The sequence below is a fragment of the Bacillus rossius genome, assembly GCF_032445375.1.
Source record: "Bacillus rossius redtenbacheri isolate Brsri chromosome 4 unlocalized genomic scaffold, Brsri_v3 Brsri_v3_scf4_2, whole genome shotgun sequence".
NCBI classification, from domain to species: Eukaryota; Metazoa; Arthropoda; class Insecta; order Phasmatodea; family Bacillidae; genus Bacillus; species Bacillus rossius.
Window position 1 is genome coordinate 16,349,265 of NW_026962011.1, and position 16,541 is coordinate 16,365,805.

General features: G+C 35.5%; 1 protein-coding gene across 1 annotated transcript in view; it reads right to left on the bottom strand.

Annotated features, from left to right (window-relative positions):
* The window catches only part of LOC134541992 (lachesin-like), a 559,697-nt gene that overhangs the window by 7,860 nt on the left and 535,296 nt on the right, over nucleotides 1-16,541 (bottom strand). Inside the window, exon 9 of the mRNA XM_063385770.1 lies at nucleotides 1,309-1,479. Coding sequence (XP_063241840.1) covers nucleotides 1,309-1,479 — 171 coding nt within the window. The remainder of the gene's footprint in view (nucleotides 1-1,308; nucleotides 1,480-16,541) is intronic.

The following is a 16,541-nucleotide window of genomic DNA, read 5'->3' on the forward strand; positions in this document are numbered from 1 at the left end:
ACTTATTACCGTGCAGTTGCCAAGTCAAATGCACCTGAAGTCAAATTGTAACATGAACACCATCATATTAAAACACCAAAAACCTTGCTAAAATTGGTGTTTGACGACGTCTGATGATGGTCAATAAGTATGAATAAGGTTTTTCCGTAGTTAAAAGCAGTCACATTCATAAAACACAGAACTTCAAAATGACAACAATGACAGCAATGTACTTAAAGGCTCAAATATTTGGTTCCTTGAATTTAAATATTGTTGGACATATAGCGATTTCTGGCTTACAGTTTATCATAGAGAAACTCAACACACAGAAAACAGGCAATGAAACATGTTAAATGGAAAGAAAGGACAGAGTATTCTGTGGAAGGAACCGTTGCAAAAAAATAATGAATACAGTTACCTTGGACAACGCAGCGACAAACAGAGACACCCAACGATAAAACTAAACAGATGATTTCGACTGACTCGTAGTTATTAGCCGACTGTGTTCGTCTGTGCTGTTATAATGTTCTGACTAATTCATTGTATGGAATTCCTTATTACTGTATTGCATTTAACGTTTGACGTAGGTTGATTTTGACTTGTTTGCTGTGTGTTTGTTTTTTCATCTCTTTGTCCGTTTAGAGGTTTCTCTATGACAAACAATGTAAAATTTCAATAGCGTATTAAAAAAAAAAATTTAAACAACTTTTCCCCATTGCAGGGATCATTCAAAGAACGAAACATTGAGCTTAGTTTCAATGCTGCCATTATGGAAACAGTTATAAAGGACTTTGTCCAATGGAAGTGACTGCGTTTAAAGACAAAAATACTAAGAAATACTTACTGACCATCATCAAGCGTCGTCAGACACCATGTTCGGAAAGTTTCGGTATTTTAATATGACGAGAGTCATGAAAAATTTACTTCATCTACGTGACAGTATGCCATTTCCTGACAACTCCAAACTATACGGTAACAAAAAATATTGATCTCGTTCCTGAACATGTTTAAAGGAATGTATGAGAATTTCGCTATGAAAATGTATTTAATTTCATTTATATTTTACTTTTTTTCTCCTTTCGAAACGAATATGGAGCTCTACCATAGTTTCGCAGGGAAAATATTTAGCAGTCGTATTTTTTTTATTACGTACATATTTCCGAGCAAAATTTTACAGCAAGTGGTGAAAAATTATTTGGACAGAAATATTTGGTGACCGTAAAAAAAAAATGTTTCGAGCCAATGCTTTTGGGTGTTCCGTATGGACCGTGGCGCAGTGCCATGCGGTGGCACCCCCCTGTAACCGGGGTTGCAACCCGCGGCACTCACCGTACAGCCGGATGTTGCTCTCCACCTCGCCGAGCGAGTTCTTGGCGATGCAGCGGTACGAGCCCACGTCCCTGGGCTGGAAGTTCCTGATCGCCAGCACCATGCGCACCTCGAACAGCGACTTGAGGATGAGGTTCACGTCGTACTTTTCGCTCGAGATCACCATCTCTCCTGGAACAGAACGCGACTCCCTACAGTTCGGCCCGCGAACCCATGCGTCCATGCGCGTCGGCACCACACGTCCAACCCTCACCCCTCTCCCCCCCCCCCCCCGGAGCGCGTCAACGTCAGCAATCTGTTCCAAGTCCGCTGCAGTCTTGAAGGTCCCGTTGTCTTAAGGGCGTGCGTCAAACTCCTGGTGATTATTCTATATTTGCGTGCCACACCGTTAATCTTGCAGAATTTTCCAGTGGCCTGAATTTCATAAAATGAAAAAAAAAAACTATATATATACATACTAGATGACTCGGTGAACTTCGTACCACCTAAAATTTATTTGATTGTAACTCTTCAAAAGATATTATTAATTTTTATCACCCTTCCAACTCCAATTCATTGAGATCGATAGTATAAGTCGCATCGTGTATGGCTTGAGTTTTGATTGATTATTAAATGAAACTCGTTTGTAATTCTAATGAATGCATTGTTTTTATTTTACATGAGAGATAAATGCAGATAACATTCAATGCAAAGCTTTCTGGTAAACTAAGTTTTTCGTTTTGTTTTCCGGCGCGAAAATAAACAAAGATGAAGGCTTTCCGACACGCGAACACGCAACATACAGTTGTCCATGCGCGAAACACGGAAACTCCAAGTTAATTCCGCAAACTTCCAACGACTGGCCTTGAGATTTGTTTATGGTCATCGCGAAGGCCAGACGCACGGGGAATTGAAGTCGTTTAAAACCCTTTATAGGTTGGTGGTTACCATACTAACCACCAACGTTTAAGGTCAATATCTATTAAATGGCTCATACATATTGGACGCTACTGCTGCCTTTCTAGTGCGTAGATGGTTGGTGATCAGTTATATAACCACCTTCGCATTGATCCCTTTTACAGCAGTTGTGAGCAAAGTTTTTCCATTTAGGTGGTTACAAAACTGACCACCAACTGTTCAGGGCAGCCATTTTGAGGATATTTTGTCGCATACTTGTCAAACTTGTATTTTTTTCGTAAGTTTGTTCTACTCTGAGCTTGTGCTTTTTGTTTGTGCGTTATATTTATAATGTATGCTGTTGAAAAATAATTTGTCGGCATTTCTCTTTATTCATAAAATTGTTTTACCACTCATAAAATTGGCCAGTGTGAATATATATGTATGTAAATATATTAATTATTTATTTATTTATTTTATAATTTGATGTTGGTAGAGTTTACTATCAGGTCATTATGGTAGAGTAATAATAAACATATTTATGCATAAGCACATAATATATTTACAATGAAGCGCTAAGATGATATTTAACATTTTTTGCCACTAATTGCATAGTTTTTGGAAGTGGTCACTAAATGAACCACTATCGCCTTGGAGACTGGACAGATCAGAAAGGTTTATAGCCTTTTGAGTATACTTGACGGGAAGTTTATGACCACTTTTGAAATAATTTACATAGTATGCAACTTTCTTTTAGACTTTTACTGCAGCATAGTTAAATTTGTTTCAGTGACGTATCTTTGAGTTTTTGTAAATTCTAAATTTTTACATGACATTGTTTCCAAAAGAATGGAGCCAATATTTTTTTTTTACTGAATAACAATGACCCTGCTAAGTATCCAAACACATAGGTAATAATACCTAACCCAAAACATTTTTCACACTTACTAAACCAAAAACATAGGCAATACTAACTAAACCAAAAACATTGCTGATACTAACTAACCAAAAACATACATTGTACTATCTAACCCAAAAACATACATTGTACTATCTAACCCAAAACATACTCCATACTAGCTATCCTAAAATATACACTATACTAGCTATCCTAAAATATACACCATACCAACCCAAATACATATGCCATACTAACGTAACCAAAACATACATCATACTTACCAAAATACATTCATCATACAAAAATACATTCACCATAGGAACCAACCCAAAACTTATGCTATGCTACCTAACCCATTGCACATAATGCTGTATTTTTGTACAATACTATCTACAATACCATTTTTTTCAGTTTCCATCACCATGGCCAAAAAATACACAGCAAAAATGTTGGAGGAAATGGACTATGAAAAATTTATGAACTTTATTAATAGTGTTTCTGATATTGAAGACATGACTCTGAATTTGGTGGGGATTCTGATGCAGAAGATGCTAGCAGTTTTCCTAAATCAGTCCAACCTCCTTCTCTTAGGTCACAAAATACCGCCTCATCCTCAAATGTTCAAGAGAAAGAAATAAAAATTAACTCAGGGACCACACAAACTGACACAAATGTAACAGAAGCACTTCCCAACACATCAAATGCTGCCTCAGAAACTACTACATATTCATATGGTGAAACTTATAAACAGTTAGCGGTTCATTTGGACAGCGATGGTGATTACAGATGCAGATCCAGACTATGTGATTCCAGAGTCGCATAAGAGAAACCTAATTTTTATAAGTGAAATTGAATCATCTGAATGTGAAGAGCAACTCGATTCGTGCTCACAAAATGAAAGTTTAGGTCAGCCTAAGAAAAAACTTGTAGTCCGAAACATTTCTCTGGAAAATATTTTTCCCAGTTATTTAGCCCTAAAGTTGAAGTAGATGTTGCATCCCCAGTAAAAATATTTATGCAGTTCTTGACTTTGGGGATTTTGAGTCATAAGGTGGAACAGTCAAATTTGTACGCAGAACAGAAAGGACATACTCTGGACTTATGTGTTGAGGAAATGAAAGCTGTAATTGGTATTCTTATTATTATGGGATTTCATTCTCTGCCAAGCCTCAGAATGAACTGGTCCGTTGATCCAAATTTCCATGTGTCTAGAGTAGCTGACATCTTACCTTTGAAAAGATTCTTGAAAATATTTCGGTTTATCCATTTGAATGACAATTTTGCTATGCCAAGTAAAGATCAACCAAACTTTGATAGACTTTATAAACTAAGACCTCTAATTGTCCATTTGAATTATGTTTTAAAAAAAATTTCAATCCCAGTCGGTTTTTGTCTGTGGATGAAAGCATGATAGGGTACAAAGGCAGATCTAGTCTGAAACAGTATCTTCCAATGAAACCAGTAAAGAGGGGTTTCAAAGTGTGGGTAATAGCCTGTGTAGTTTCAGGTTATATAATCAGTTTTGAAGTCTACCAAGGCAAACTTATTGGGCCAGCTGATAGTAACAATATTTGCTTAGGGTTTTTTGATTATGTAAGACATTTGCCATCTGTCTTTGTACTGAGAGAAAGCAGAGAAGACAAAATTGCTGTTTTGTGTACACATATAACAAGCAATTATTTATGACTTTTTAAAATACTTCCTGTGAATGCAACTCAGTTTATTTCAAAAAGTTTTATGAAACATATTTTTTAATATATTTTTAGTTGTAGTATATTTTTATTTGTTGTTATATTGGCAGCGTGAATAAAAGGAAAAAAAGAAGAAAAAAGACTAATTTATTATTGTGTAAAAAATCTAAAAATTATAATAGTGTCGTTACTTTGTTGTGCTCTTGTTTGTAATATATAATGTCAACTGGACAAGTTTCATTGTTGTAAATAAATATTATGGTTATAATGCATATTTGCGATTTGTGGTTATAGTGAAATGAAAAGAAGGTAAAAATGCAATGTTGTGTGGTTACGGTTTTTAAGTTATTTCTCTATACATTAAAAAAAATAGTATTGAGGTAATTATAAAAAAGTTCTTATTGTGTATTTCATTTATAAAAATGGTTTTTATATTTAAAATATATGTTTACATCAGCCTTTTTATTATATTAAACTCAAATTGATTTTTTTATTTAACTTTGTCGTATTTACGTTTAGGTGGTTTCATAAGTGACCACCATTTGTTCATCTGCCAAAATGGATGGTGGTTACAAAATTAACCACCAAATATTATAATATTAAAACCGTTCAAATAACATTTAAGCAAATGTAATAATTTTAATGTCTTTCAGTTACACTCTGTTATGCTATGGAGCCAAGAATGTGAAAAAATTTGCATTTTTTATTTTTGCCCTATAAAGGGTTAAAATCGAATGGCATGTCTGTTGGAATCATCGGGATGCGCGGAATCAAAACATCCTCTCCTTTGTACTTTCCCGTGATAATAGTCGCCTCTATGACGTTGTTCATAAGCTTTTTAACAGCCAGTCTCGTTCCATTGCATAGTCGAGGTTGATTGATGCTACGTAACATGATGATGACTGAGCCTACTTTCAATTGCAAATTGTGAGGTGGTAATCCAGGCAATTCTAGGGAATTCAAAAATTCTGTCGGATAGTTGACTATCTCATTCTGGTTGATAACTGTGTCAACCAATTTGAAGGAAAACAACTGTCCCGGAATGAAATTTTGAATGGACGCATTAAGATCATCGACATCTTTGTTTTTCGCTGCCAATATGGCTAGTTCGCGCAGCCAATTATGGTTTTTGAAGTTCTGTGCTACGTTCGGAAACACACGCCGAATAAGCTCCTCCTTCGATTCGGTCAACTGACAGAAATCAGTGGGAAATGTGACTAATGCAGTCGATATGTCAACTGCAATTTTACCATTACCAATGTCCAACAATTGCTTCGAAAACACATATGTATTTCGATCTTGTTGCAAAAACACTCACACGTTAGTCGTCAATCGGAGTGTCTTCAGGTGCCGCCACAAATTTGATGATTTTAAGTACGAGTTTAGTTCGTGAGCTACAGTTGATCGTGAAATAACTGGAAGAGCATGACGAAAATCACCGGACACCAGAATCATGGCTCCACCAAAAATGTTTTGATTGTCACAAAGACCTTTCAACGTTCTGTCCAGCGCTTCCAGTGAACTCTTGTGGGCCATCGTGCATTCGTCCCAAACGATCAATTTGCAGATCTGTAGAATCTTCGCCATTGCGCTTTTTTTTGGCGATGTTGCAAGCTGGTGTCTCGTTGATTTGCATGTTCAGTGGCAATTTCAAGGCAGAATGTGCAGTTCGTCCACCTTCTAACAAAGTCGCTGCTAGTCCAGATGAAGCCAATGCTAGGACAACTTCATTCTGCGATGGAATCCTTGCCAAAAGCAATGAAATTAAGAACGTTTTCCCAGTCCCTCCGGGAGCATGCAGGAAGTAAATTCCACCAGTTCCATTGTTCACAGCTTCTATCATAGAGTCGTATACAGTCTTTTGTTGTTCATTTAATTGCGAAACATTTGTACGAACTGCTTCGGCTAATGCTTCGGTGTTGTATTGTTGTTCTCTTTGTAACTCGTGGTTAAATACATCTTTCATTGGACTATTGGGAGATATCATCCCCAAATACGACAACATTTTACTCGCTATCAATAAATACATGTCAGCTATCATGATCAATGTCTCATTGTGAATTTCTGCAGTCATTTGCAATGTCGGATTTAAAGTTTGTGACACACACGAAACAAAACAACTTCCAACATGTCGTCCTTATATTTGATCCACAAATCGTTCGGATTTATTGGGAAACATATGGATATGATAATTGCAAACAATCTGCGAATTTGATGAGGTGATGAAGATATGACAGAATCTTTAAGCGTAATATCCCAATGCAAATCGTTCTCAAGCAACTGTAAGAGTTGACACGCCACACTGTAAGTTGCGCACAGATGCCCATTAACACTTCTTAGTTGTTGAAACGACGTCGGACCACGAACATTCACCAACAACAACCGAAGATAGTAACATTCGTCATTATTTGGATGCACAGTATATATGCGACCCAGAGCATCTGAGGCAAAATACATTTGGATATCCTTCAATTGGTGTTCCTTGTTTCCGATGCTGAAATGATTTCGATAATGTGTTTCAGGTGAAGTAGCGTAACATTTCAGCATACAGCAAAGTGCGAACGAAAGCATCTACATGACAAACCGAGAAGAAGCTTGTCAATGTTGTCGACGATGGCCATGCCGCTCTGTCCGCTGCGTTCTCTGGATTGAAATACACTCGTCCATTTTCCAGATGTACTGCCAAATGTACAACTGTGGGTCGTCTTTCGTGGATCGCAAAGGAAAAGATGCGCCAAATCGCCTCGTTGCAGCTGACATAGCGACCCATCTGATACTGAGATACTTCGTCGTTTGCATTTGTTACAGCGAATAGAGCCATATCGCTGCCTTTATTCACATATTTGCATTGTACTTGATCAACATGACGGAGTTACAGTATTCCACATTGATGTGAGCCTCAAAAGACTTGAACAATATAGGCGAATATGGCACAATCCAACGATTTTTCACTTTAACATCTTGCCCTTTGACATTGCAAATCGCCATTGTCGGCAACTGATCGCCGACGATACAGTGGGTATCCGTCATTGCCTGTGATAGTGTCAGCAATCATGTCTCTCGGTTATCGCTTGGAACACTTACCATCGATCATACAGGGCGAGTCATTGTTGAAAACTCCGCAAGGTCCATGGATCATATTCTTAATCACCACTGCATGCAATTTCGGATTTCGGCTGAGATGATTGAATCGATTTAATTCGGCTTGATTTTTTCTACAAACCAAACCAAAATGTGCGCATGATGCAGACCACGCTTTTGCCATTCAACGGAGTACATCCAGCAACGAACTTGACCATACACACGCTTCTTTATGATGAAATCCATCAGAGATTTTAAATTTTGTTTAAAAACTCTGGCAGTAATGTCATGTCTGTCAACTGAAGTTTGGCTGAGTAGCAGTTCATTCTTGATTTTGATCCACTGGGGGTCACAGGAAATGTTATAAATAGGCCTGGGTGGCCATATTGTCTAAAATACGACATCGCATCTTGTGCGTATTCGTGCATGTGGCGTGGGCTTCCAATGTAAGTGGCCGGCAATATTGTCATTCTTCCTACGTTGTTTGCATCGCCGTCGGCGTAAATCGCATCGCGGAGATGAATGTATTCTTCAGATCGGAGCTGCTTTTGCTTCAAACGAATATATGTCAATCGCTCAGTCTCAATTTTGACATACATGTCAACTGCGAACTGGTGGAAAAGACGGCGATACTTCAAAATGTGATTTATTTCGCCTTCACGAATCATATTTCTGTATGAATAAAAATTCATAGCACTTACTTTTTTATTGGTTTTAGCGCCTGTTAGTTGATTAACAATTTTTATGTTGAAATGGTATCCGTCCTCGCCCTGCCAAAAGATCAATGGATATTGTAGCGCTTCGAAAGTCCTGTGTTTTTCGGACACGCGTTTCAATTCATTGTTCCGACGATGAATCATGATATCTCTAGATTGCACATTTTCTCCGACAATAACAACAGCCACTTCGTCGATTGTCGGTGAATTGAAACTTCTTGCGTGTTCACCCAAAGGCATTTTGTCAGCCCTGATTACGATATTATGGCTGTCGGACGGCATCCGATCCAGTGCAATTTTGAACCATTTTATCAATTCGTTGTTCTGATGAAGAAACGTTTGCAATTCTCTGACAATTACTTGCTTGATTATCAGATTGTGAGCACAACGCTGATTAACTTCTGCATCTGAATTTACCATAAAATAAATTTGTGAGGATTGATGGTCCATATCCGTTGGTGGTAACAGCGCTACTACTAAATGATATATTTGCCCTTGAATTTTGAAAATGGGCATTAAATTGTCTCGTACAATGTGTGTTGCGCCAAAAGACGTCATTTGAAAAGAACTATTTTATTTTTGAATGTTGCCCAGAAAATGGTTAGAATCACTTCCCATTCCAGAAATTAATGAGTGCAATGGCTCTGGTGGCGGGATCAATTGAGGCAATTTCACTTTTCCATCCGCATAACATAATCCAGGAGATTGACCACTGAATTTCAACGCCTTGCAATGCGGACAAATGACTGAAATTTCTCCAATAGTTACTGACATGTCCGCACCGTAATCGATTTCGGGATCGTAATGGAATGCCGCTCGTTCCATGTTCACAGGAGCACCGCGTCGGCGCAATCGGTCATGTTCATTTTGTCGTGCTCGCTGGCGTTGTGTTTGATGTGCACGAATTCGTTGTATTCTGAATCTATTCGCTTGTCGTTCATTTTCAGTCGCTCTCGAACGTAATTCGGACATGCCAATACGACTACTTTCATTATCCGTCTCTCGCTTGTCATCGGTATGGTTTGCACGTGAAGTAGCTCGCTGCGCATTTGACTGACTTCGACGACCTATGTCAGCACGTTCTCTCCTTGGCATTGTAATGAACCCTGTAAAACGACACGGAATTGTTTTCACAGTCACTCAAATCTGTCAATATTACCTTGAGATCTTTAAAATATTGACATTCTCAAACTAATTTCTCGAGTCTCGCTTAAACACATTTGAATGAATTAGTGATTATGTCTAAGCGTACAAAGTCAACTAACTTTAATAATCAAAAAACCTTAATAACCTTATTAAACAAATAAATAAAACCTTAACAACCAAATTAAACCTTACTAATAAAAAAAATTAAAAAATAATAAAACCTTACTAACAAAAAAAGCCTTGATATAATGATTGATGAAAATGAATGTTCGCAAAATGTAATTAAATTCGCTTTAACCAAATCTGTTCTCAAAATCCGTTCCTTTTTTTTTTTTTACAAAAACGTTTTTTAAATGTAATAGATTCCTCACAACTGCATGAAATGAATTACATTTATGAATGGAACTGCGAACTTTCCTTGAAAACATCACAATATTGAAATCCTTAAACAAATTCCTCGAATCTCGATGAAAAACATTTGATTGCATTTGTGGTTATGTCTAAGCCTGCAAAATTAATTTGTCTTAATAGAATAGCTGATCAAAATGTATGTTTTCAAATTTTAATTAAATTCGCTTTAACCAAATATATTCTTATAATCCACTACCATTCTTACGAAGAAAAAAGAAAGATTTTAAATGTAATAGATTTCACACAACCACACGGAATGAATAACATATATTTTTTACACTATTTCCACAAATAGTTATCAATGAAATATTCACAATTTATATCAAACTTCGCTAAACGGACGGGTCTCGCCAAGGAGAAGGATAAGATGTTTACAAATCTATGGCCGACAAGGAGAAATGACACAATCACGCCAAAAATCACTAAGTGGCTAGTTTGGTTTTCTATTATAGTGTTTATTAATATATTTTTAACAATTACTTATTTCTGAATAAAATGTTCCCTATGTCCTTTTCTGTACCCCTGACAACGTGTATGTAAAATTTCATGATGATTGGTTCTGTAGCTAAGAAGCGAAAGCGTAATAAAAAAAATTTTTTTTTTTGTGTTTTTCCTAATTTTTTCCCCATAAACCACTCCTGTATTAAGGCGAACAGAACAAAACAAAAATTATTAAAATTGGTCCAGCCGTTTTCGATTTTTAGCCAGACTAACGCACGGAGATTTATATATATATATATATATATATATATATATATATAAACAAATATGGTATACTTTTCGCATATTTAGCTGGCAAAAAAAGTTTCGTTTTTGACAGTTTTGTGCAGTGCAGATAAAGTGAATGAAATGTAATTTAAAATTGGAACGTATTAGGTTTAAAGTGAATTTTACTGGCTAATATGAGATATTGTTTGTTTTATTTCAGAAAATTAATTCATTTGCCTTTTAAAATCTTAAGAACTTTTATAATCTTGAGAGGATGAATTAAATGAAATATTTTTTTTTCTGGAATAAACTTACAACACACCATGCAGTAGCCATCAGAGATGCCCTTAAACCCAAAAAACTTCAGGTATTACCTCAAATTGGTTCTCCTTAACCATACTACACAAAAAAAAAAATTCAAAATTCAACTTTCCCAGCTTTTGATGTTTGGCTACTCAAAAAGTCTTAAAGTTTAATCGTAGATATTAAATGAAAATATAAAATAATTAATTGTAACGGGACATACCCTATTAATGTCTCTACAATTTTAAAGGGATATGTGTAAAAAGGCACAAAATCTTCCAATTATCCTCTATTGCATGACTATTTAGGCCTCACCCATGATATTACACTAAGTGAATATCTGTTGGAAATATTTGTGGCAGAACACCAATTTCAAGGGTGCTATAGTTTTAAAATTTTAGAAATTGTCCGTCAAAGTATCTAATAAAAAAAACGTTTGTCTGTAAAGTCGGTTTACGGGCGATAGTTTAACGTGACAACGTCATAACAAAACATTGATGAAATGATTGCATACTTTTATGAATAAAATTGAACAATTTTTATTGAATTATCACTATTCTGTATGGATACAAAGAAGGAGTGAAATGAAATCTAAAATTTAATTGATAAATTTATTTTCATTTGCACTCATTAGTTCAAATATGTTTATTACTTTAACGGTGAGATTATTGTAAATATAACTTTTATACATGTTTGCTATTTAACTTTTTCCATTCTGTGTTATTCTGTTAAGGATAGGACTATGATAGGAAAAGTAGGAAACGAATGGGAGTGTTTCAAGTTTAATGTGCCTCGAAAAAGTCAAATCGATGGTTGATCCAACCGAGTGGAAACATTTCTAGAAAGAAAATCAATATGTTCAAAGACCACTTAACGGAAATCATTAAAATGTGTTTTATGTAAACCAATATACTTGAAGATTTATTTTTACGAGACCATGTAATGTTACTTTAATTCTCAAACGGGTCCCCAGGACGCAAAGGATGAGGTGAAGGGAAATCAGATTTTGGTGCCATGCTTGTAAGTTCCCTCAAGACGAGAAGGCAACGAGCGTGCCTGTCGGGGAAAGGGTTTACATTCCTCACCCCTCCCCCTCCTATTGCCGTCATAACCTTTGGGCGAGTACACACAAGGCTCGGGGTATACGTGACTTCAATATTAAACCGGAGATACGACATTTCCATTCCAGCGGCTCCGCTGAAATCCGGGTATTTGTCAACAAACAATTCCGGCATTGTCGTCGGAGAGGGCGATGACTTCATTTGGCGAGAGAGCACATCCCCGGAATTAAAGTTACGTAGTTCGGATGACAAGGGAAAGATAAAAGACCCGAAAGGGGGGGGGGAGGGGGCAGAAGAGGAAGCAGGAAGGAAAAAGGGGAGGGAAAAAAATTTCGGCAGTGTAGATAAAACCCAAAGGGATTGGTGGTGTTGGGGGGGAGGAGGGGGGTGCGAGTGGAAAGCGATTAAGGAGGAGTGCTGCGATGAATGCGGGTTATAAATTAAGTGGCACTTCGCAGCTCTAACGGCAGTCGGTGGCGGGCGGCGGATACGTGGGGATTGCAGACACAGCTCAGACTCTCACACTGCACTTGCCTCAGACGTCTTAGCGGCGAGTTTTTGTGCCCTGAATAATAATATTTTCTTGACGGAAGAAAATTTGACTCTACGTAATTCAGTATCTATTACCTACCGTGTGTTTATTCATTAATACAAAAGAACGTTAAAGTAACTGAAAGTAAAAAAAAAATATATATTTTATTCTCTCTAGTAAATATAGCGTCAATCATGTTAAATAATTTTACACTGACAAAATTCTCTACTCTCATGAAAAATATTGGTTTGAAGTAATCTATGCTTTCACACAAAATATAAAAAAATCTTAATCAGAACTATACGAAGCAACGGATAAAACAAAACAAAAATTGTGTATAGTAATATATGACAGGGAATCACACATAAATATTTTATTCTCTGCCCAGACAGGTTCTAAAACAAAATACAGTTTAACTTAATTAGTTTGCGACAGTAAGTATTGCTTAGTACCCAAGATATTTCTTGCGGGCTTTTGGGTTAAAATTATGCCTTCTACTTACTTAAATTCCATCTCGTGATGTTCTCATGATTTTAATTTTATATTCCAAAAAAACTATTAAAACTAAAAAAAATTGTTTACCGTGTTTTATTATACGTACTTATGTGATACGAGTACTTTACACAATATAATATTTGACATTAAAACGATGATTACAGGAAAGTCTTTAACCAATTTAAACTTTTTTATCTAATTTTTAAAAAGGTTTTATAGTAAGTCGTTTTTGATCGAAGTTGTCACATATCAAAGCTCAACCGAAACTAATGGACGTATCAAAAATAAAATTTGGGAATGTAATTAGCTCGACAAAATTTCTTTCACTATGAAGGAAATTTTTATACAAATCCATCATCCGTCTTTTTCATGGGATGTAAAATAATTTTTTTAAGTAAAATTAACGAAATTAATTATAAGAGACAAACCAATTATAAATTTTTACATAAAACGCTGTTTGAAATATTGCACAAAAAGTATTAAGTTTTTTAAAACTGGAATTTACGGGAATTCATGTAACTTAAAATATGAAAATATTTTTGCTGGTAACTCTTCTGTAAACCTACAAACCAAATCATTTTTTCATTAAAAAAACTGTTTTATGCCAAAAAATATTATTTCAAACTTTAATTTAATTTACAGCCATTAAAAATAGGATATATTTTGTTTAAATAAAACCTGTTAAATGTTTGTTACTGGTTTACAGCCTAATGATATTTTTATCTTGGTTGCATTAGTGTATTACATGAGATAACTTGGAAACACTCTAAGGCCGACTGATTAGTGAAAGAATTCTTTAAACGTTAGCGTAAAGTTGCGTAAATTATCAATAAATTTCACAATTTCTTAGCCTAAATTGCCATCGTGCTAAATTGGGAAATCATAAAAGCATTATAAATTTTTGTATAAATTTAAGCTTGTTAGAAGCCTAAAATATCTACTATAGTTGTTTTTACTTACTTTTCATTTTTAAAAATGTATTTTCTTTGGTGAGATATAAAGCCATTCAACTCAATTAAGTGGCGAAAGAAACACAATTATCAAGTCTAATTTAAAAATTTATAATTCACTGCAAATTTAGTAGCCTACATTAAAAACCAGCAGAATGAAATTGTTTTTTTACACTATCTGAACTGCAGGATTTATTAATGGAAAAAAAAATATCGGCTTAATGCATTTTTTTTTAAATTTGTCAAACCACTTTTAACTGAATGCAAATCAAATATTCATCCTTGAAGTTGTTGCGCGCAGGCAGGTTTTTATTCGGTAAATAAAAAATAATAAATTTTGTCCTCAATGTTAAACCCTGTAAAAACATTTCACAACTGAACGATATCTGTACTGAAAAAGCTTAAAGTTTGCCACTTTCAAAAGTTTTTGTATAATTATATAAATTACGTAATGATATATAGTGTTGTTGTTAACATTAAAACTTTGACTCTTTGTTACTCTTTATAACCGCGGTAAACTTGCAGCAATACTTAAAAACGAACACATTGCAAGAATCTCTAATGTACTATAGAATCTTTTAGATACGTCACAGACGTGGCAATGAAGTTTAGATACTTTAACTCTTTAAATGGTTTCGAGTTGGTACTAAGTTATGTGAAACTGCCTCATTAATTTCCGTAGCATACGATTATAAAAATTAATGTCACTTTGAGTCTAATTACTGTAACAAATTTTTGATTTTATAATATATATAAATATTTTTCGTAAGATTATTAAATTCAGACTATTTAAATAGAAAAATTAACATTTTTACTTCTTGGTTATTTGAGAAAGTTTAAGAATCTGTGCTATCATGGGAGGGATACAGAAACCAAAAAAAAAAAAAAAAAAATGAAGATAAAAGGTGCCGTATTGATTTCAAATATATATTTTTTTAATATTGAAAATTTTTCATTGATAAATGATAATCACACATTAAGGGTTTTTCAAAGGCATTTATCAAAGGTTATTTTGACAGAATTATTTACAGTTAGCTATAGTCATTTACAAAAAAGCAGATGCAAGGCTAAAATCCCATGACGTCGCAGGGAAAATGGTTTGTGGCAGCCAGCAAATATTATTATGTTCTTTGAATGATTCTTGTAGTTGCAAAGATTGATTTAAGACCTTATTTTAGACCTACGCCATTGCAAGTTAATACTGTATAACATAGAGCAAACCTGAAGATCGGACAAAGGAAAATGAATACACAAGCACACAGGAAACAAGCCAAAACCTGTCGTGTTTGTGTTTACATCTTTCTTGGTCCGTTCTTTAGGTTTTCTCTGTGACATACAGTGCAAAACCTGCAATGGATAATGTCCAAAACAATATTTTCAATCAGCCAGTATAAACTTCAGGCTTTTCATTAAATTATGTAGGTACTACTAGCCGTGTGCCTGATGGGAAAGTATTTGATCTTCATTATCTTAATTTTTTGATGAATTACCAAAAACGCTTATAGAACTGACTTTTATTTATAAACAGAAGCCTAACCACCAAATTCCATATTTCTGACTGAAAAATGGACAAACATCCATACAAATTTTCATCCCCTATTTACTTCAAGGAATGAATTTACAAAAATCCTTTCTTAGTGCCTACCTATGTTATGATGTTTAAGCTGTTCGTTGTCTGTCAGTCAATCAGACAGTGTTAAGAGTTTTATTATGTGGATGCTTTACTGAAGCCAAATTTTGGAATATGAATGATTTAAAATTTTTGTGGTCTAAAAACTGTTGAAACCAAGATTATTTTTTTTTTGTTTCTATCCTTGACCCCTATGCTCTGTCCCGAGAAATATTCAGATACGTTTCACGAATTTTTCTAGCTGTAGCGGAACAACTATCCCTCTAAAAAGAGCGCAATTTCAATCTAGAGGTTTGTTTACTAAAATTATTTTGTTCCCCACCCGATTGTGAACACGGGGTGACTTACACAGGTTCGGGGATGAAGAAGTCCGTAACTGAGGGGGCCCGCTTGCTTTTGCAAAAGTGTGCGTGTGAAACGGGTTTGATGAACTTAAACCTCAAAACTTAGTTTTATGGAAAACTCTAAGAGTATTTTTAAGTTTTTTCTGTTTATCACATGCATGTAGGCCAAAATATGGGCAGCGTACAACATACGAACACGTCATCCAGAGATGACTTGTGTTGGTTGAAACCCACGCGCAATACTCGTACGCCCCCCCCCCCCCCTTTTCCACTGGGGAATTTCCGCATGAGCCCCCTTGAGAATCCCATAGATATGCGCCCCTGCTTACCATAGCCGGAGATGAACGTGTTGTGGCAGGCGGGCGGGCCAGAAGGGCTTGGTCTCATA